General features: G+C 39.6%; 1 protein-coding gene across 2 annotated transcripts in view; it reads right to left on the bottom strand.

The window, feature by feature from the left end:
• Positions 1-5,139: 5,139 nt before the first annotated feature.
• RADIL (Rap associating with DIL domain) overlaps positions 5,140-23,911 on the bottom strand; it is a 1,364,147-nt gene continuing 1,345,375 nt past the window's right edge. For both annotated transcript variants that reach the window (XM_044089491.1, XM_044089492.1), the window contains exon 15: positions 5,140-5,737. In XM_044089491.1, coding sequence (XP_043945426.1) covers positions 5,638-5,737 — 100 coding nt within the window. In that variant the 3' untranslated portion in view covers positions 5,140-5,637. The remainder of the gene's footprint in view (positions 5,738-23,911) is intronic.

Raw genomic sequence — 23,911 nt, 5'->3', positions numbered from 1 at the left:
GCTCTGATTTGCTTAGAAACTGCTGTACCAAGCCTACTTTGAGAAGCAAAACTGGTCAGACTTTCTAAAAGGCTTCATCCTACAAGTATAGGCCCATAATTGTCAATGAGAATCCACCCTATTCAAATTTTTCTCATTTGAGTTCTTAGTATGCAAGAGAAAGAAGACGAGTGCATCTTTTGATAAGAGCTATATACCACATAATCTTAGGTATTAAAGAAGGATTCCTAGGAATTAAACCCCACATTTTTGGAACATTGTTTATGATTCAGAAGTCATAACTGCTTTAAATATTTAAAACTGCTGGTGTAAGTAAGTACCGCTATACTGCCATTTTCCAATTTAAAAATATTAAAGGGTCTAAATAAATTAGCTCAAAAAGATTTTAGTAACAGCCATTAAAAAAATCATGATCCAAAGAAGGAATAATATTTCTTCTTGAAGGTCTAAAATGAATAATACATTTCAAGAATGCCTTTACCTTAACTAAAAAAACAGATGTTAAAAATGAGGACAAGCAGATTGAATTAAACAGTGAAGTGTGAACCTGTATTGGGAAGTAGTCAGCATCTACAAAAAAAAAAAAAATGTTTTGGGGAGTGTTTTTTTTACTTCCACTGCCTACTAGTCATCAGCTCCTCTCTCCCAGTTGTTCATAGGTTGCTACTAGATGAATGACTACTAGGGCCCTTAAAGTCTAGCTGTGCACCCCAAACCATTTGGGTCCCAAGTATCATATGGACATGTTAGTAGGAGGTAGCTAAGGATTTTTATGCTGGATGTTAGGATAATACTTTTCTTATTGACGGCTTCTGCCCATAAAGCACATGGAGGCCAGACCAGGAGTAAATTTACGATTTCCCATCCAATTGTAAGGATTTGTTTGAATAGGGTCAGGGATGAAATCTGTTTTACACAGATAAGGGAGCCTATTGATTGTTCCAATCATTCTCAATTATTCCCCATCACCAGGGTGCGGGCTGAATGGGGAGCGGTATCATTTAGGCAGCCATCAGAAGTGGTTTGAAGAGTTTTATATTTTAAGCCCTACTACCATGTTTATGCTCAGCACTGGCAGTGAAGGTGGAGTGCAATGGACCTCAATGCTGGTCACCCCTCACTTCTGCAAGAAGCATTGCTAGCAAGCAGCCACACTGTCCCATCCTGAGGAAAGAGCTGCATGTGTTTGAAACATTCTGATACATGGTTCTGGAGATAAATGTCCGCATCCCAGTTATCTATGGAAGGATTCCCTGTAAAAGTGGTTTCTGCAATGAAATATTTTGTATTTAACGTGGTTCTGGAAAATCCCTATGTTATTGAACAAGGGCACGGATAGGTATTGGAATGATAGGCTAATCATTATCGTAGTGAAAGCTATATTACCCTCAGTGCAAAGCTTTCTGGGAAATTTAGCAAAGTAGAAGCCAATACAAATGGCAACATCCATCACTGCAAAGAATTATACTGGAAACTGAGGTGCAATAAATGATTATGGTATACATGTAGAGCTTTTTTTAAATATGCACCCCCTTATGTCCATATGTCTTCCTTGATTTAATGAGCAGTAGAATGAATAATTACCCGAGTAGGCCTTTTTGCTGACTATATTCAGAAGAGACAGTTTGTCTTTTCTGGTACTATGAGAAATGCACAATAAAAACTCAGTGTATTCAAGGAAGTGGCACTGTTTTCATAGCCTTCACCCAAAACTCCACCATAATCTTTTTACTTCAGAAAAAAATAAATGGACTTAGTGGTATGGAAAAACCTGAGGACTCAAAAATATACAGCAGGGTAAAACTGAGGCACTGTAGATGAGATAAAACTGAAAGACTATGGATGGCACTAATAGTAAAAGTAAAGTACAGAGTTTAGATAACATCAGAAAAACTAAGCGACAGGTGTGAAGACAGTAAGATAAAACTGAATGCATGTGGACAGCTGGCAAGATAAAACTGAGGGACTAGGTGGAGGGCAAATTAAATGTGAAGGAATTTGGATGGATGGCAAGTACCAACAGAATCATGGATGATAGTGAAACTGAGTGAATGGAGTGTGATTATAAGAAGTTTAGATTATTTCCAGGGTTTACCTATGTTCCAACAGCTGGAAGAGCCAGACATCCAAAATAATTGATTTCCAGCTTTATGTATGGAATGTGGGCCCATATTTCATCATTTCCATCCTAATAAGTGTGGTCTGGCTTGGTGTAAAATATGGAACTCACATTGTCTGGTGTTGTAGTGTTGGAATAAGGATCTGCAGATTCCATCTTGCAACTGCCTTGGCTCTGAACTTGGTGTCAAAATGGTGAGGCAGGCCTTAATAGTTGCATGGCATTGACTAGTGTTGGCTGGGCATCTCATGTTCAGTGAGAATTCATAACTGACATATGTTTTTTAACCTATTGTGGACTAATTGTTATCACACTGACATTAGGACCAAGGTGCTAGACATTCACTAGGGAGATGTTTAGAAGTTTTGCTGAATGCTTTGTAGAAGTAATGAAATCCTGATATAGACATTATACTGGAAGGAGACTGCAAAGGTTCTAGTCTGAATTATGACCACATTATACACCTCCTCAGGCTGAATCAGATTCAACACGGCCCTGCAGATTTGTATTCAAGTGTCTAGGAAAGCACAGCAAAAGATAACCTATCTGACTCAAATGAAATATCTATAATGCAGAGTACCATGCATGACCTTAGGGTCACAGAGACAGACACATTATTTTTCCATGTGACACTCATTCTGGTTGCCTTGTAGGCAGAGGTAACTTCTATGATGTAGCACCTTAGGGCACTCTAGCAAATACTACTGGTGGAAGTGTCCTCCTTGTCCATGGAAGGCAACTCAGATACAACTGTAAGCATATCAGCTACTTCATTCTTGAATGCTGTAGTTACTGACAGTAGCGTTATCAAACATGGCTTCATCAGTTGCTGTTGGCTTAATCTTTCTGAGCTATATAGGCCTGGATAACTTCTTATGAAATGCCTCCTCACTTTTGTGTACCTTCTGTGTTTGTAAATGAATGCCAGGGAAAAAAAAGACTATCAGAGATGGAAACAATATTTTTATATCTGCTTGTCACTCTTTGTCCCTCTAAATTAATTTTCATAGATTTCAAGAGATTGATCTTCCCACAGAATGGTAGGGGAAGTCAATGAACAAATGTCTACAAAGTTGCAGGAGCAGGCTTCCGGAAAGAGAACCTGTTTAGTCACAAACTTTTTAAGGACCTTCCAGTAGCACTGGACGAGTTTATAACAGAACATCATAGTATGATTCTCAGTGAAGTAGATGGATTTTGTGATTACTGATGAATATTCTCTCTTTTCCACAGCAACAGGTAGAAACAAATGATAAGGCAGTCCATTACTTTTCCATTAAACCCCTACCACATCTTCATGCTGCTAGCGCTGCTGTGTTTTGCCAGTATGTACTCATTCATACAGGACTGACAAATGTTTCATGTTAAAAGAAATACACGAAGAAGGAATTATGTTTTTCGTGTATGTAACACATTTAATTAATGTAAGATAGTAACAGCAATGACATGTAATGAATGGAAGAGGGATTAGAAGCACATGTAAACTTTTTTTAACACATTGAACAGGGATCACAGCAGTAATAAGTAAACATTGCAGTGTCCAAAGAAAGAAGTGTAACACTAGCAGGCATGAAAGTAACGATCGCATTTAACATAGCAGAGAACATTTCTCCTTTGCCATGCAGGTAACGCTGCACAAATTCAGTCAAATAAGACTGTAAATGTTGGTGAGCCGTCCCTGTTTGGTGCTTATTGTGCCACTTTGCAGTACCCCAAAAGCACTTCACTTTTTGGGTATGACACCCAGTGTCTGGATCAACGAAGTTATAGGAGTGATTCACAGTGAAATGCTGGTATCTGGCCGCTTCCAACTCCTCAGAAAGATATCCTCTCCAGCAGTCAGAGAATATAGTGCTTCCATCTTTTACATTGTCCTGTATTGCGGACAGAATGTTTTTACGGATCGGTCAGGAACAACAACAAGGAAGCATTCATTAGTTTCCCAACACACACCTCCAAAGACCCATTGTGGGGGAAGAACCCGACCTATGTTAGCTTTCCTTCGGATGAATAAGCTTTCATTAATCTCCACTACTCTGTCTGGGCCACCTAGTTTCATATTGGGATGACGTAACAATGAATTGGCACATACCTCTCTGAGGTAATTATTCCAATCCACCGTTGTGTTGTGATTAAGTTGAAGTTGTGTTTTGCATAACTCAACAGATGTCAACTCCAGACACCATAGATAAATCAGGCGAACGTCAGTTACAAAAGGGATGCGGGATCCATAAAACCATGTGTGTGTTCGGACACCTTTCTCTTCATGGCAGGAACGAAGGCTGCATAGCCATTTGGGGTTAGAGGTACATTTCAATTTCATCAGGTGATTACTGGAACACAATCTCTCTTTGTGCAGAACACCTCTTTCTTGAAGAAATTTAATAGCCGCTTCTTCATCTCTTGGCAAACCCCACAGCGTAACATCCAAGGCAGTCATAATATTCACAGGTATGATTACATGAGAGAAAACCACAGCTTTGATCAGTATTTCATGTGCTTGTAAACTGGAAGAAAAAGTGGGAACTTGTATGTGTGTAATATGCCTTAAGAAAACCTTATTTGCTTCTGGGTGAATTATGTGTAAAGAAAACGTCCAGTAAGTGGTAGGGCTTTAAGGGTGGACTTCAGGTATTTCTGCTATGACAACACGGTACTGTACACCTAACATCACTGCAGAAACTGGTTTTTAACTTTTACACATGTCCTTGTCACACAGAAACTGAAATACCGGCAAACCACATGCTGAAATACTGGCAAATAGAGCAGCGTGAATTGGTAGGGGTTTAACAAAAAAGTACCAGCAGTCCTATATATGTTTCACACTAATTCAGTGTTTGAGTAAATAGTTATATAAGACTCATAAACTCACCGTGGAGGTTTTACATACCTCAGTTACTGGCAGGAAATTAGCTTCTTATACTTAACAGCTGAACAGCTGTCTTTAGGTGCCAACAACTAACAGTGCCTCCTGTTCTGTACCCCACTGAGAACCCCCTAATACAGAGTAACACAGCATGTTGTCATTCTCTTTAATTATACTTTATAGAGTTTATTTAATACACTTGGGAATGGTACTTTCTTCTGAATATGTTCTTTCTCTACTCCAGTAACATATATTTTTCAGCATTTTAAGTGTTTCATTTTCATGATTAGAAACTGAAGATGGTTATTTTCAGATACCCCTCCTTTGACTTACACTTTGTTCATAAAAACTCAAATAATGTATACCCCGTGAGTTGAAGAAGCATTTGAACCATGTTTCTGCTTGCAGGACTCGCACAGCATTTCAGAAGATCAGTGGACCAAAATATTCCTGTGTTGTAGTGGGAAACTGACAGAAGTTTAAGTGAGCACTGCTCCTTGGTTTGCATTAATTATCTTGGCTTTCCTAGATCTGTATTAAAATCCATCAGTATTCCAGATGATAAATCTTAGCCCTTTTATCAGCTGATGATCAGTCACAACAAGGACAGATGGCTGCTCTACATTGCAGCTCATGTTACCATTAACATATGCTAGCATGAGGAAGCACTTATCTTCTCTACAATCTCAACATCAGACTTGGCAACAAGGAACCTCAGTTTCTTTCCTCCTAGGCGTATGAGGTCCACCGCACTGAAAATAAAAAGAAAAATTTAGAAATATAATCTCAATTGCATTTACATGCACATCTCACTTTTTCATCAGTACTCAAACACAAATGAGATTATGCATAAGTTATCCTTGTATTTCTCACATTGATTTGCAGAGTTATAGATGAAAACAAATCCAGCATGTCATAAATTATTAATGAAAACACTAACTTTGTAATAGTACTCATAATACACCTTAGTAACAAATCCAGGAACTTTACAGATCCTCTAACTTAAGAGTGAAGTCCATTCCTATCATATTTGTGGAAGTTAGACAGAAACTTAATCCACTTATCCTGTCATTAGAGTAAAAAATGACTAACTTAAACACGAACAGACCAATTCATAGGATCATAAGAAGTTACTAGGCCCTTATAAGCCTAGCCAAGAGTTTAGCCCATTTTAGACAAGTCAGCATCCAAACCCTGTCCAGCAGGGACATGGGTGGAATCCCAGGGGTGTATTTTCTGTTTCCCATCCAGTTATCCAGGTTGCGCTTGAAAAGGGATAATGAGGTACTCCGCTTGGCATGGAGAGGGTGTCTATTCCACAGATGGGAGAGTCTCTGGGACACATATCGGTCTTGCCAACAAGTCCTATTGATGTCACAGAGCAGGTTGAGGTCACGCGTGCGGGTTACTCGAGTGAAGCTTGACTTGCGGATATGCAGCAGTCCCAACAAGGTGGGGTCTGAGATTGCTTTATATGCCAGACAGAGGTCACCTCTGAGGAGTCTGTATGAAACTGAGTAGAGGGACAGGGCTTCTAGCCTATCTGTGTAGGGTAGATGTTTGAGGCCCTGGATTCTTCTGGTGAGGAACCTCTGTGGTCTCTCCAGCTGCTTGTGAGTTACATGCTGAAGGGGGCATTGTACTCAATAACTGGCCTTATAAAGGAAGAATACAGGGATGTTATGACCTCCTTGTCCCTGGATCAGATACCCTTACTTATGAGGTGTGCCATATAGAAAGCTTTCCGTACAACGGAAGCAACATGGTGGTCAAAAGTCAGGTTGCTATCAACCTGGGTGCCCAAATCCCTCATGACTGATTGCATGCTTAGGACATTGTTATTAATGTGATAATATGTGGGGACATCACTCTCCCCAAAGGGGATGATGATGATGCATTTTTTGGCCTTCAGCTTGAGGCCATGTTTCTGGCACCAGTAATTTGTTCGGGTGAGACCCTCTTGGAGGGCATCCACATCACTTGGGGAATTGATGACCACACCCAGCTTGCAGTCATCTGCAAACTTGGTCAGCCATAGCCCACTGGTTTTAGCCTGCACCACAGAGAAGTATACCCCGAATAACAAAGGGACCAAGACCGATCCCTGGGGTACTCCACTCATTATGGGTCTACTGCTTGAGGTGGTTTTCCCTATTTTGATTAGGTGGTTTCTATCAGTGAGTCTGTTTGCTTCCCATCTGATAACATATGGATTGATACCTAGTTGAGAGAGTTTGTCTACTATGCCTGAGTGGGAAATAGTGTCGAAGGCCTTGGCCAGGTCAATTTAGGTGGTGTGCACCATCTTCCCCTTATACATGGCTTTGGTGACTGTCTCAAAGAAGTCGAAAAGATTTAACAGACATGACCTCCCCTTGACAAAGCCAAACTGTGTGGGATCGAGTTTTTTGGAGGTTGCCAGTGCCTCTGTTAATGAGGTCCATGATAATCCATTCCATGGCCTTAGAAATCAGGCTAGTTAGACTGATGGGTCTATAATTTCCTGGATCGGTGAATGCACCACCTTTGTGCAAAGGGATGATAGTGGCTGTCCCCCACTCAGCTGGGACAAAGCCGATACTCTGCCTTTGGTTGAATAGGGTGCCTAATGGTGCTGCAAGTTCATGCCTGAGTTCATACAGGATGCAGCCTGGGATATTATCGGGTCCCATGGAGGCTGTAATTTTTGCCTTTGAGAGGGCAGTGATGACCTGTTCCCTAGAGATAAGGGGAGGGGGGCAGGTATTGGGGATGTCCTGATTTACTGATGGGGGGATAGAGGGGTGAAGTTTTCAATGAATCTGTCAGCCAGAAGGTTAACTATATCTACAGCATTTGTGTATGTGGTATCCTTGACCACCAGTTCTGAACAGATCTGGGTGATTCCTTTGATTTGGCAGACATATGTGAAGAAGGCCTTATGATTATCTCTAGTAGATGTGGCCAATTTGGACTCGAAGTTGGCTTTAGAGGATTTCACTAGTGCTCTTATTTGCTTGTTCAGGCTAAGGAGAGATTGCTTCCAATTGGGCACCTGCTCCTTCTTGGTCCTGGACAGCAATTTTTCCCCTTTTGTTATATAGTTTATTTATTGTAGATGTCCACCAGACAGGTTTACTCTTCCTTGCAAAGGATGATTTTGTCCTGTCAGGTATTCCTGATTCCATGCATCTATATAAGTGCTCATATAGTACTTTGGTGTAGATTTGGACATTGGTGCCAGTTCCAACAGAGGGGGAAGGGGCAGTGAAGCTGTTTATACCATCTCTCAGGAGGCTGTAATCAGCTTTGGAGAAGTTTTTTTGTTTGACCCTAGCTAAAGGGGAGTCAGGAGTGGTGCTGACTTTGAAAGTGACCGTTTTATGGTTGGATCTTACCAGGGAGGATGATACTGTAGGGGTGCTGCAGCGGTTACTCATGTTGGTTAATACCAAGTCCAAGATATTATCACCTCTTATGGGGGTATCGACTAGCTGCTCAAAGACATTTGCATTGATAAAATCAAGGAATCTCTGGGCATTTGCATTCTGGCATAAGTAGTTTTTCCATTCTATGGCTGGATAGTTAAAGTTGCCCAGGATCAAGGTAAAGGGTTAAATCTTGAATGATTCAAAGAGGTCCAGATAGGTGGAGTGGGCATCCTGAGTCAAATTTGGGGGCCTGTAGCTAGCTATGATTTGAACAGTGGTTTTGTCAATGGTTAACTGCACCTGGAATGCCTCCTGTGCATTGTACTGTTTGACTAGACTGAAGGTGTGTGTGTCTTTAATATACATTGAAACTCCACCTCCTTTGGCTTTGCTGCCCATAGTTTGGGGTCTGAATGTATGATAGGATGAGTAACCAGATAAGGCTGGGATGTTCTCCACAGCTTTGAACCAGGTTTCTGAGACTGCACAAACATCAGCATCTTCCAGGGTTAAAATGCTTGCAATGAGTGCAGTTTCATGTTTAGACTCCTAGCATTTAGCAGCACGACCTTTAATTTGCGGTTTGTTGAAATTTTTATGTTGGTTTTATCGATCTCAGGACTTTTCCTAAAAAAGGCAGTATGGGGGAGGAAAGGGCCTTTGGCAGAAGTCTGAAGCCCAAGTGAAACAGATGCAGACCATCTCTAGCAAAGTAGCATGGTCTGTAGACCATTTCTTCCCAAGGTGTCAGGTACTGAATCCCCCTGGAATGACACCACAAACTAAGCCAACTGTTAAAGTCATTCACTTTCTGTTTGTATTGAGGCATCATCCTGGATGACAGCAGAATGCTGCTTAAGGCTAGGGACATACCTGCCCGGGACACATATTCTGCGAGCTCAATCATGTCTCTCTTCATATAGTCCAGGGAGGTACATCCCAAGTCGTTCACCCCAACATGGACTATGACAGAGTCATAACAATACCTGTTGTTGAGAGACTTGAGTGCGTGTGTGATATGGCAGATTCTGGAACCTGACAGACAACTAACTGTGACTTTCTCCTTATCCAGCCTGGTGAGAGGCACATCTGTTTGTCTCACAATGGAGTCTCCTATGACTAATATGTTGGGTTTATGGTTAGGTCTATGTGGTTGCTAGACACAGGTGTGTGGAATATGCGTGGTATGTGGTGTGAAGGGTTGCAGAGTTCATGTGTGTTTTTGTCTCTGATGTCTCCTTTGTTTCGGTATGTTTTTGTTGAGAACCTCCACATATGTGGGTGTGTGTTGTGTAGTTTTGTAGTTCAGGGTGGTGTTTGAGGTGTAGTGATTGTGTTTATAACCTTCTCAGTATCAGATATACTTTAAATGTTATCTTCCATTTATTTAGGGAATAGTGACTTGCAGCTGTTATAGATTAAAATACAAGAATCACTTATTTTACTGTTTTGGGATGTGAAACATGCCAAATTTAGTTCACTCTGTGAAGAGTGAAGTGGCAACCAAATGCTAGCCGACTAAGTATTCTCACTTGTTCCTTTAGTTCAGCCTTTTAATGGAATAAAGTTAACAACTCAGAGATCACAAATTTGGACCACTAGATCCAACCTCTATATACTGCAAACAACTGTTTGCATACACTATAGATACCAAAGGATTTACACTCACCCTTGTGTTCTTTGTTAACAGTAAATGTCTTCTGTGCTACTGTACACATCTGAGGACTCTTAACAGTTTGACTGGTATGTTTGTAGTCTGTTTCAAACTCTAGGACTGTAGTTTGCATTGTAACACCAGTAGTGGTCAACAAGAAACAATATCACAGTACCGTTCTCATGTACAAATGCACTAAAAACCCTTTCCAGGCTACTGGAATTGTCAACCTGGCTTCAAACCAAACCTAGAAGGTTGAGGTCTCCTACTTTGATACCATCCTGAGTGTTTTCTAGAATATATAAAAGTCAGGATTCAGAAACACATAATGAACTTTGTGGTCCTATTTGTAGCAGGTTTACTCAGTGCATAATGCCAGAGTGATTCAGACTGCTGTAGCACTGCAGAAGTAAGAAGACTCCAGTCCAATCTATGGAGTTACACCAGTCTTGATGGCAAAGGCTACATGCATGTGCAGCAGTCCAGGGGCACAACTAATGCTAATTACCCAAATGTGCTTCTCCCAAACTTTTTGATGAAAAAAGAATAGCTCTAATATGCTGTTTGGGGCATGAAGCAAAAAAAAAAGTGTATGCCATATTTTGACAACATACACCCATTCAGTCTTATGGCAGGAACAGAACTGTTAGCCCTGGGGAGGCAAGTACTGCAAAACAGTGTGTGTAACAGCTCCAGGGAGGTAAGTGCTGTGGAGCTATGTGTGTGTGTGTGTGCAAGTGCATGCCCATGTGAGCATGCAGATGGGTGTGTCTGCATCTGTGTTTTGTGTGTGTGTTTGTGTGTGTGTGTGTGTGTGTGTGTGTGTGTGTGTGTGTGTGTGTGTGTGTGTGTGTGTGTGTGTGTGTGGGTGTGTGTGTGTATGTAGGGGCATGGTTGTATCTGTCTGGATGTCTTTGGGTATCTATATCTGTGTTGTGTGAGCGTGTGTGTGTGTGTGTGTGTGTGTGTGTGTGTGTGTGTGTGTCTGTGTGTGTGTCTGTGTGTGTGTGTGTGTGTGTGTGTGTGTATGTGTGTATATATATATATATATATATATATATATATATATATATATATACACACACATATATATATGTGTGTGTGTGTGTGTGTGTGTGTGTGTGTGTGCAACTGCAGGGGAACATCTCTGTGGCTACCTGTAACTGTGCAGTGTTCAGTTAAGAGACATTATAATTAGTAACTGATTAGGTGTTGCTCCAGGCAGCTTTGTCATGTCTATGAATCTTATACTACAATTGTTGTGCTATTGAGCACTGAGTTGTTGCCCACATAGCAATAGCAGTGATATGCTTTCTGAATCCTGGCCAAAGTCTTTCACGTCTTCTAACTCCTTTTATGAGCCATTGGCATAGCAAATATGCCAACAGTCAACACAACACACCCACAGATTTTACGCATTATACAAGTGCAGTTTATAATGTTAGCTGCATTATCAAAAATGTATTTATTTACTTATTTGTTTATTAACGTTTGGTGACTGGGAAAGTCCGCCTGAGTCAGGAACCCATTTTAGTGGAGGCCCGGGAAGAAAAGTTCCAGGAAAAAATTTGTACATATACAAGTAAAGAAGAAGAAACATTTTTACATATACAAGTACAAAACTTGATACATTGAAATTTGTGGATAGATTACGATAAACATTATGAAAGAGTATTTGCAGTAGAAATTATGAATATTATTAACAGAAGTAATAATACAGTAATATAGTGACAAGGAGCAGAACAAGATATTTGTAATGTAAATTTAGAGAAAGATAAGACAATATCACTAGTTAATACTATCAGAAAAATGGCTGTCATATATAAGGTAAGAGGTTAAGGTGTACAAATACATTGAGATAAGGAAAATACTTCCACTTAGTGATTTTAGGTTATTGAGTGATATAGAGAGATATTTCCTTAGTGATAGACAAGGGGAGAGAGAGAGAAGAGATAAGGTGGCGAGAAATTTGAGATATGATGTCGGTTAGATATTAGAAGGAAAGAGGTGTAGGATTTGAGACAGAAAACAGGGAGACATGAGTGAAGTAAGAAGAGGTCCAGTGGTGTGAGTGGGAAGATGGTAGAAAGGTGGATGAAAGAGTTAAAAATGCAAAGGAGAAGGTTATCTGTTGGTTTCAGAGCAGGGCAGATATACAAGTTAAGAAGGTGTGTTTTTAGTGTAAACTTGAAATGTTTGGTATGTCTATGGAACAGATATTTGTAGGTAAGGTATTGCATAATTTTGCAATAGTATAGGAGTATAGGCACTGGCCGACTCTTTTACTAGGTCTGCGTACAGTTATTAGTTGTTTATCTTCAGAACCGAGGGTTCTGATAAGAATGCAGACAAACTGAAGAACCAAACCAGCAAATGGTACAAGCAGGCACAATGTAGAAATACACCACTTTAATAGTTCAAAAACCACAGGTCAAACAATATTCCATAAGTTAAGCGCTTTCTTCCCCAACTGCAAGGGACTTATCAGAACAAGTTAATGTAACATCCCAGCCATTTTTATGTGTGTACCCCACCCCAATTAATCATGTTTAATTGTTTAATTTAATAGAAAGCTTTAAAACATGAAAGGTAAAACATAATATAAACTCAACCTTTACATGCTAAAAAACTGTTGTGTGTATGAATAAAAACACTATTCTAAAATACTTTTTAACTTTAAAATACTGGCTATGCCAGTCATTTCACTAATTCCTGGATATTCCACAGCATTCAAACGCAGCTGCCTTCTTCAGTTTGTTGTTGCAAGAATGCAGAGAATGCAGAATAGGTTGTAAGGCAGGACAGCTTTCTGGTTTGTATATGATTTTATGTGCAATAGTTAGTTGTAGATAGTCTAGATGATGAGGGAAAGTGCCTGTTGTGAATTTAGTGACCTTGTTATAGCAGGACTGAAGCTTATTTTTTAGTGACATGTGCAGGATGGTAAAGATAGGTGCTCCGTATCATTGGTGGTGGTGGTGGGGGGGGGGGGGCAAATAGTTATTGTCTAGTGTTCTTTTGGTGAGAGTGTCCATGAAATTTTTGTGCTGATAGAGAATTCCTAGTTTGAAATGTGTTTTTTAATAGCATTATATATGTGCTGGTTAATTGGATTTATTATTTACTGATTTTATTTATTTTGCATTTGTTGACCAGGAGAGTCCGAATGGATACATGTCCATTTTCAGCGGAGGCCTGGGGAGAAAAGCTCCACAAATCAATTACAAGCAATTACAGGGAGTATAACAGCAGCGATCATATTACATAGTACATAAGCATGAAAATTAAAATTAGATACATAGAATAAAAACAAAACATCTTTATGATTTTTTACAGTTAGAATGAGCCAATATATAAGTAAGAAGAATTACAGAATAAGATACAAATGTGAGTTGCATCTTGAAAGTTGCATCTTTTACAATTTTATACCCAATAGCCTGCAGTTTGTTACAATTTCAATCTCTGTCTTGTTTTGTGAATATATTTTAAAATCAGATGTGAATTTTTTAGGTGTGAAAAGTAGGAATTTTGTTTTGTTGGGGTTGAGTAGTAATTGTGCTTTGATGAGGCATGATTCGATTGAGGTAAAGGCGTTTTGGGCTATCTGCAGAAGGTGTTGTATGTCGTTTGAGGAGGAGATAATGGTAGAATCATCAGCGTATTGGATAATGGAGCTTTGAAGGGAGGCTGTGTGTACATTATTAATAAAGATGTTAAAGAGGAGGGGTCCAAGAATGGACCATTGTGGGATTCCTATTTTGTTAGCCTGGTATTGTGAGAGGCAACCTTGCCAGTTTCCACATTGTTGTCTGTCAGTTAGATAGCTGGTTAAGCATTGTTGGGAGGCTTGTAAACAACCTCTATAGAATAAGGTTTCTGAAAATATTTGTGGTGTGACTGTGTCAAAGGCATTTGATAGCTCTAGGAGTATTGAAGAGGTGATTTGACCAGAGTCTCTAGCTTTGTTAACTATATCCATAAAGGAGATGAGCGGTGGTTGTGCTACGTGATGGTCTAAATCTGTGTTAGGTGGATGTGAGAAGATTGTTATGGGTAAGGTGTTTTAGTAGTTGTATGTGTATACATTTTTCCAGCAGTTTGGATAAAGGAGAGAGGATTGAGATGGGTCAATAATTACTTAGTTCATTAGATTTTCCTCCTTTATGCAGTGGGGTTATAATGGATCTCTTCCAAAGGTTAGGGACTTAAGACTCCATGATGGATCAATTGATAAGAATGCTAACAGGATAAGCAATTGCATCTGTAGCAATTTTTAAATATTCTGAAGGGAGATTGTCAGAGGAAGGAGAACAAGGTTTTAGTTTGAGAAGAAGTTTCTGTATTAATGTAGTAGGTACAGGCTGGAGAGAAAAAAGTTGAGAGTGAGTATTTGATGTGGAGGTATTTTGGTGACGAAGGGAAGTGTGGGGTTTTTGTTGAATGCGAGGGGTGGAATGAGAATATCTGTGGAGGTAGAACTTGTGGTAAAAGTAGAATCTGTAACTAATTTAGCTATGCTATCAATAAAAGTGGGTATAAAACATATTACCTATTTGGGATGGTGTTTTGTCTGTGGTTGGTGATGGGTTCTGTTTGGACCCTGGGTTAAGAAATGATGACAGGGTTGTTTTTGTGGTCTGCTAATTGTTTTGAGAAGTAGTTTTTTATCAGCATTTACTAATTTTTTTGCATTGTTATGTGATTGCCTATAGTTTTCTAGAGTAGCAACATTTTTGTTCTTTTGCCAATATTTCCAAGCTCTGTCTCTGGTATCTAGTATCTGTTTTGTGGACTTGGTTAGCCAAGATGCGTAGTTTGCTTTTGTTCTTTTTGTTCGTATATGGGCTAAGTTGTTGAGGGTGTCTAGAATTCATTTGTTGAAGTGTCTGAGAGCATTATCTAATGGTAAGGTTTTAATACGAACCAGCTGGAGAATCTTAATATGCTGTTAAAAAGTTGTAGATTAAAGTTTGTTAAGTTTTTGGATGTTTTTGTAGATGTGGGTTTTGGGTTTATGGAGAGTGATCCTATAAGTATATGTGGGCAAGTGATCACTTAAGATATTAGGAAGTGTACTAGGATTAGAGTAATTTTGGGGATCAGAGACCAGGATCCAGTCCAGGGTAGATCCTAGGTTATTTTTTTGCATTCTAGTAGGACTGGTGAAAAGTTTTGTAAATCTATAAAGGTTGGTACTATTTGCTGGGGAATAGTGATTAAGTTTTGCCAATTGATATTGAAATTGTACATGATGGCAGTTTCATTGGAAATGTTTCTAGAACTTGAATATATTCCTTAACAAGAAACATAACCCTTACTCCAATACTACTAATACTGCAGCTAACATAGTTTATAACTTTCAGAATCAGGTATCCAGTCATATCCTTTAGTGCAGGTTTCAATAATAATATCCATATCCACTGTGAGAAGATGTAGGGAATGCTTAACAGGAAATTCCCTGTTATTATGACTGTGCATTGTTGAATAAAATGTTTAGTTTACCTTCTTCCATGACTTGCCTATAACCTATATGTCTAGGTAGCAGCCATAGTTTTATTATTTATATACCTCAGACTATCACTTGCAAGTATTATTTTGCCCACTTATAGAAACATGTTCACTAATGACAAAATCAAGTTGGCTGAATCTGATATACTCCTTCCCCATGTGGAATCCCCACTCAGCATCTGATGTGCTGTTAACGTGAGAAACAGGAGGAAGTCAGAAATCTTCCCTTTGTTTCACTGTGCAATAGCAATCCACCAAGTCAACTGTGTGATTATCAAAAAGAGAAATATTATCTCCTTGTCCAAGAGAAGAACAGCTTGAGTCCAAAGACCTAAGTAATGTTGACGTTTTTTAAATATTTATTTATTTAGGCTCATAAGCCTAACTACTTATTATACAGCAGGAACTTCTTATTGTAACAACTGTTAATGTCTGTTATGTACTTCGCAGATGATAAAGATTCTAGTTGTCTACTGATGTACTATGTTCTTTATCTGTAACTATGTTTGTAATTGTTAATTGCTATGTTGATCAAATTGTTAATTGCTATGTAAATCCAATGTAACTACTGTCTGTATATTTTAACTGTGGAGCTTTTCTCCCCGAGCCTCTGCTGAAAATGGACCTCCGTCCAGTAGGACACTCCCGGCCAACAAATGTAAATAAATAAATAAATCATTTATTTATTTATTTACTTTATTTTACATTTGTTTACTGGGAAAGTCTGACTGGACATGTCCTTTTTCACGGGAGGCCCGGGGAGAAAATCTCCACATAGAACATAATACATAATGCATACAATTTAACATCATTTGATTAGAATTGATCACACAGTGAAAGTAATAGAGGTTAAAACAATCAGGATCTATTTGTAATTTAAGTAATCAAAGAGCACAAGACATTAAAACCTGGCTGTTACAGAAAGGAATCTGTGAACAGATACTATAGTGAATCAGAATATTGAAATAAAGTGAATTTAGCAAGACTAGAAAGGAAGTGACATGTACTGCCCGATGGTATTATTTGCATAGGACTTAGACTTATTAGGTTATTTTTAGGTACATGTATTCTTGTTTGACGTGGGATCCAATTGGTCTATAGTAAGTGTAGTGTTGGTAACCTTAAAGAAGAGTTATTAGTATTGCTTGAGAGATATGGTTTAGTCAGGCAGCACAAGGACACTGCCATTTGTTGGAAAAGTGCATTTTTGAGTGTTTTTTTAAATTGAGACAAGGATGAAATATTTGTAATGTCCTGTGGTAAGGCATTAGCTTGAGAAGAGGGATTCTCCAGCTAGGTTATTGGTTTTATTGATCTTAATAAGGTGTTTGTTGGTGGACCGCAGGGTTCTGGCAGTGGAGTATGGTTGAAGTAATATTTGAAGGGCTGGAGTTTTATCAGGTTGATAGAATATTTTATGCACCATACTTAACTGGTTAAGGAGAAGGAGTTGGGGGAAATTTAGCCAGTTGAGTTTTTTAAGTGCTAGACAGTGGTGGGATCTAAATGGTGAGCTTGTTGCAGCTCTGACAATTTTATTGTAACAGCATTACTGTTTTGCTAGTTCTGTTTTTCTTAGATTTGTAAATATGGGAGATGCGTAAAGCAGTGTAGAGATCAGGTGGGATTGGGGAATAGTAGTCTTAGTGTTTGTTGTGAAGTAATGTTTGTTTCTATACAGTGTTCCTATTTTATGCACTTTTTTACTGTTTGGGATATGCTGATATCAAATCTCATGTTACAGTCAATTTCAACTTCTAGAAGTTTGGTGTGAGGTGCAGGGGATATGATGGTGTTATTTAATGAAGTAATGCTAATTGTGGCAGTGGAGGTAGTTGTTTTATTGGGTTGGAAGATCACATGTTTGGTTTTTTGGGGGTTCAGGATTAGTTGGTAATTTGTTAGCCAGGTCTCTACTGCTAGAAAGGATTGCTGTGTTAGTGTTTGAAGTTACTGTATGGTAGTAACAGCACATTTATTTATTTTATTTTATTTTGCATTTGTTGACCGGGCTAGTTTAACTGGAATAAAATCCATTTTCAGTAGAGGCCCGGGGAGAAAAGCTCCAACACAGACAATTTTATACAGTAAAAATAATCACAAGTTCAAAGAAGTATAACAGTAGTAAAATAGCTCTAAAAAGTTACAGCCATACACAGACACAATATATAACTGTAATAATTATCACAAATTCAAAGAATTATAACGGTAGTTAAAAAGGGTCTAAATAGATTACAGCCATACAGATTAGATACAGTTGTCATTACAAGCATACCTAGCTCATGATGAGGTGATATGCAATGCAATAAATATAAAAACAAAATAGTTGTTTTCAACTGCAAGCAGGATAGAAAAAGTATAAACAGTTGATTAATTATACAAATGTATCATATGATACAGTGAATACAAGATATATAGGAAACAGCAAGAGGATGTAAGTAGGTAGAATATATTCATGTTAGGAGCAGAGAAGACATAGGAAATAGAAGAGATGACAGTCAGTCAGGGTTAGTACAAGGGCAAAGCCAGTGAGTACTGAGAAATTGTTTTATTTTCAGTTTAAAGAGTCTTATGGAGGAAAGAGATAGAAGTTCAGAGGGAAGCCTGTTCCAGTGTTTGCCTACAGAGTTAGAGAACAGTGAATCTCCAGCTGAGTTGTTGGATTTGCTGATAGTAATAAGTAGCTTATTAGAGGAGCGCAGGTTCTTAAGATTGTTGTAGGGGGTAATGAGAGTAGTCAGTATAGGTGTATAGGTGGGGTAGTACAAGCTCTTATGGATAACAGTGAGTTGTTGAAATAGTATCTGGTTATGGAACTCTAGCCATCCTAGTTGTTTTAGGTTGTTGCAATGATGTGTTCTAAAAGGAGATCCTGTGGCAAATCTAGCAATGCTATGATAGGTAGTAGCAAGTTTGTTTAGATTGTTTTTTGAGAGATTGGTGTATATGGGTGAAGCATAGAGTAAGGTAGTGATTAAATGAGTTCTAGCTATAGCGATTTTGGTTGAAGGAGTAAGGAAGGGTTTGATTCTGTAAAGGGATCCCAGTTTATTATTTACTGTTTTATAGTGATGTTAATATGAGTGTCGAAGTTTAGATTATTATCTATGGTTATTCCAAGAAGTTTGGTGGTTGTGTCAGGAGATATGAGAGTCCCGTTGTTGGATGTAAGAGTGAAGTGAAGAGGGGCAGACCTACGAGTAGGAGTAAAAAGTAGAAGTTTAGTTTTTTTAGGGTTAAGTAGAAGGCAATGGTTTAAAAACCATTGTTCAGCTGTATTAAATGCATTTTGTGTAAGGGATTGTAGCTCGGTAGGAGTATTAGCGGAGCAAATAATGGTGGAGTCGTCTGCATATTGAATGCAGGTTGCATGTGGAATTGCTAGGTGGAGGTCATTAATGAAAATGGAAAATAACAATGGGCCTAAAATGGAGCCCTGGGGGACACCAAGGGAAATGGGGAGGTGAGAAGATAGGTTGCTTTCCCATAGTACTGCTTGTTGTCTATTCTCTAAGTAGGATTTGAACCATTGTAATGCTAAAGTATCAAGAGAAAGAGATTTAAGTATTTCAATAAGGAGCTGGTGGTTAACCATATCAAAAGCCTTAGATAAAGCAGTGAAGACAGAGGAGGAAAGGGTATTGTTATTACGATTAGAATTTATACAGTCTGTGAAGGAGAGTAGGGCTGTGGTGGTGCTGTGGTTAGGTCTAAACCCATGTTGACAGTTGGCAAGTAAGTTATTATCAATAAGATGGGTGAGTAGTTGCTTATGGACACATTTTTCCATTATTGTTGCCAGTGGAGAGAGTAGGGCTATTGGTCTATAGTTTGAAATGTCAATGGAGTTACCACCTTTATGAAGGGGGATGATGTGTGAGATTTTCCAGATAGATGGGATATTTCCTTCGGTTATAGTTCTGTTTTTAAGTATGGAAATGGGGAGGGCTATGGCTTTGGCACCTTTTTGCAGGTATTCAGTAGGTAGATGGTCAGCAGAGGGGGTAGTAGGTTTCAGTTTTTCTAGAAGAGAGCAAATGAAGGATGAAGGAACAGGTTTAAGCTGAAATAATGGAATTGGGTAAGTTGAAGAGGTGGTTAGATTAGGGGAAGTTGGAGATAATTGCTTAGCTAGTGTTTGAATGGTATCTGTAAAGAAAGAATTAAAGGCATTGGCAGTTTGTGTTGGATTATCTTGGTTGGAGCCTTGTGGGATAGGTATAACAGTTTGACCTGGGTGTAGGAGTTTGTTGATGCTGGACCAAAATTTTTGTGGATTCCTTTGGTTAGTTTGTTGTAGTTGGATATAAAAGTTTTTTTTATCTAGTAGGATAGCTTTTTTAGTAGTCTTTCTTAGTTGTCTAAAGGTTTGGTGGTCTGTTAAATTCCTGGTAGTGTGCCATTTTGTCCAAGATTTGTTTCTGAGGAGAATTTTCTGTCTAGTTGCTTTGGTGAGCCATGGGGCAGGTTTAGCATTACTTCTAATAGAGCATACAGGGACATATCACTGTTGAGTCATCTGCATATGTAGTCTCACAGTTTGAGCCACTGTAATGCTACTGTAAATGTGCCCAAGAATAGTGAGGAAAATGTTGTTGTTAATATGTTTTATGTTGTTAATGTATTATAAACTACCACTTCCTGAGGCAAGAGAAGTAAGCTTCCAGTTCTTCACCAGAACATTACCACCACCTAGTGTACATCCAAGTGTACACATCCCCTCCCCCCAGGAGAAGGCAGCTGACCATGCCTCTTCACTGCCCTCTGGCCTGCCTCAACCCTCCAACACCAGGGCTGTTAATGAAACCCTTGTCGCCAAGGTGATAGTCATAATTGTCTCCCTTATGCTATGGAACCAAGCTTTCACTGAACATATTCTTGGTAATGTGCCAAAAGTCTTGATTCAGCCAAGTGACAGTCACCGGGGAGGGGGTACAAAATGCAGCACAGGCTGCAGTGTGTGTGCTAAGCTGTGAATGTGAGTACACAACGGTCAGTATGGAGCTGTGGTTGCAATTTTACACTGCTTGATACCTCAGTCTTCTGGTAATTAATGCCCATTTAATTTAATTATGTTTGGTCTAGGATAAATAATCAAAAAACAAACACTATATAAAACACGGACCCCTTTCAGACGATCAAAACGCTGTTTCCGTGAATACAAAATGATTGACACGTATTGCGCGAACTAAGTAAACGCCAAACATCCAAAACAGTGAAATCCAAAATGTTGAAGTGTTTTGGTTGTCCTGTCTGTGGTATAGCTCCGTAAGGTAAGCGTGCGATAGGTATGGACCTTAAGGTAGGGAGCGGGTTAAGGTAAGTGTATAGATAGGTAATGTATGTAAGATTTAGGGTAGTGTTAGAAGTAAGGTTTTGTTAAATGTATTTATGTGTATTATTTATTTTGTTAGGTTATATCTCCGTAGGGGAAGTGTGCGGCAGTTACGGACCTTAGGGCTAGGGAGGGGTTAAGGATAGTGCATAGATAGTTGTGTATGTGGAGTTTAGTGTAGTGTTAGAAGTAGGGTTTTGCTAAATTTATTTATGTGTATTATTTATTTTGTTTGGGTATATCTCCTTAGGGGAAGTGTGCAGTAGTTACGGACCTTAGGGTTAGGGAGGGGTTAAGGATAGTGCATAGATAGTTGTGTATGTGGGGTTTAGTGTAGGGTTAGAAGTTGGGTTTTGGTGCTTTACTTTAGGGTTAGGAGTATTTTTACAAGAGGGAGGAGCATACGGTGACATACAAGAGTGGAGGAAGATGCACACAGGTGGATTATATCTTATGTAGAAGGGCCAATCTGAAGGAGATTTGAGACTGTAAAATGGTGGCAGGGGAAAGTGTAGTTAGGCAGCATAGGATGGTGGTTTGTAGGATGACATTGGTGATCAAGAAGAGGAGGATGAGTGTGAGGGCAGCACCAAGGATCAAATGGTGGAAATTGAAAAAGGGTAATTATGAGGTGATGTTCAGGGAAGAGTTAAGACAGGCACTGGATGGCAGTGAAGAGTTACCGAATAGCTGGGTAACTACAGCAGAGCTAGTAAGAGAGATGGCTAGAAGGGTGCTTGGTGTGACATCTGGAAAGAGGAAGGAGGACAAGGAGACCTGGTGGTGGAATGAAGAAGTACAGGAGAGTATACAGAGAAAGAGATTGGCGAAGAAGAAGTGGGATTGTCAAAGAGATGAAGAAAGTAGACAAGAGTATAATGAGATGAGGTGCATGGCAAAGAGAGAGGTGGCGAAGGCTAAGGATAAGGCGTATGAAGAGTTGTATAAAAGGTTGGACACTAAGGAGGGAGAAAAGGACCTGTACCAATTGGCTAGACAGAGTTAGTAAAGATGTGCAGCAGGTAAAGATGATAAAGGATAATGAGGGAAACGTCCTCACAAGTGAGGAGAGTGTGTTGAGCAGATGGAAAGAGTACTTTAAGGGGTTGATGAATGAAGAGAATGAGAGGGAGAGAAGGTTGGATGATGTGCAGATAATGAATCATGAAGTGCAGTGGATTAGCAAGGAGGAAGTAAGGATAGCTATGAAGAGGATGAAGAATGGAAAGGCTGTTGGTCCAGATGACATACCTGTGGAAGCATGGAGGTGTTTAGGTGAAATGGCAGTGGAGTTTTTAACTAGAGTGTTTAATGAAATCTTGGAAAGTGAGAGGATGCCTGAGGAATGGAGAAAAAGTGTTTTGGTACCGATTTTTAATAATAAGGGTGATGTGCAGAGCTGTAGTAACTACTGAGGGATTAAACTGATCAGTCACAGCATGAAGTTATGGGAAAGAGTAGTGGAAGCTAGGTTAAGAAGGAGGTGATGATTAGTGATCAACAGTATGGTTTCATGCCAGGAAAGAGCACTACAAATGCGATGTTTGCTCTGAGAGTGTTGATGGAGAAGTACAGAGAAGGTCAGAAGGAGTTGCAGTGTGTCTTTGTGAATTTAGAGAAAGCATATGATAGGGTGCCTAGAGAGGAGTTGTGGTATTGTATGAGGAAGTCAGGAGTGTCAGAGAAGTATGTAAGAGTGGTACAGGATATGTACGAGGGTAGTGTGACAGCGGTAAGGTTTGCAGTGGGAGTGACAGATGTGTTTAAGGTGGAGGTGGGATTACATCAAGGATCAGCTCTGAGCCCTTTCTTATTTGCAATGGGGATGGACAGTTTGACAGACGAGATCAGACAGGATTCCCCGTGGACTATGATGTTTGCAGATGACATTGTGATCTGTAGTGAGAGTAGGGAACAGGTGGAGGAGACCCTGGAGAGGTGGAGATATGCTCTAGAGAGAAGAGGAATGAAGGTCAGCAGGACTAAGACAGAATATATGTGTGTGAATGAGAGGGAGGATAGAGGAATGGTGAGGATGCAGGGAGTAGAGGTGGTGAAGGTGAATGAGTTTAAGTACTTGGGATCAACAGTTCAGAGTAATGGTGAGTGTGGAAGAGAGGTGAAGAAGAGAGTACAGGCAGGATGGAGTGGGTGGAGAAGAGTATCAGGAGTGATTTGTGACAGACGAGTACCAGTAAGAGTGAAAGGGAAGTTCTACAAGAAGGTAGTGAGTCCAGCTATGTTATACGGGTTGGAGACAGTGGCACTGACAAAACGGCAGGAGTCAGAGCTTGACGTGGCAGAGTTGAAGATGTTAAGATTTGCACTGGGTGTGACGAGGATGGACAGGATTAGGAATAAGTATATTAGAGGGCCAGCCCAGGTTGGAAGGTTTGGAGACAAAGCCAAAGAGGCAAGATTACATTGGTTTGGACATGTACTGAGGAGGGATGCAGAGTATATTGCTAAGGATGAAGCTGCCAGGTAACAGGAAAAGAGGAAGGCCTAAGTTAAGGTTTATGGATGTGGTGAGAGAGGACATGCAGGTGGTTGGTGTGACAGAGCAAGATGCAGAGGACAGGAAGAAATGGAAACAGTTGACCTGCTGTGGCGACCCCTAACAGGAGCCGCCGAAAGAATAAGAAGACTTTAGGGTTAGGAGTAGGGTTTGGTTAGTGTATGTATGTGGTTTATTTACTTTGTTTGGGTAGGTAATATGTAGTGGGTGGTGGGGTTGGCCGACTATGACCGTTTGATGTTTTAAATTTCATGGTTTAGTGCGTTCGGTATATTCGCGGTTCGATTAATACGTGTCGCTCTTTTGGTATTCACTAAAATGGATTTTCGCGGAACTGATATAGACCCACAAAACACCACATCTCTGTTGTAGGTAGACTGGAAGTTAATACGAGACTTTTTTCTTTTCTGAAAAGGATGTTATATTGGCAGGCATATATACCTTCCAACAAACTATAAATGGAAAGGAAGAGCTATGTAAGTTTAAGTAGCACAATACAGG

Source organism: Protopterus annectens, chromosome 12.part0 (genome assembly GCF_019279795.1).
Source record: "Protopterus annectens isolate FY-2018-M chromosome 12.part0, PAN1.0, whole genome shotgun sequence".
Lineage (NCBI taxonomy): Eukaryota > Metazoa > Chordata > Ceratodontiformes > Protopteridae > Protopterus > Protopterus annectens.
The sequence above is the reverse complement of the archived record's forward strand: the minus strand, read 5'-3'. Positions and strand labels throughout refer to the sequence as shown.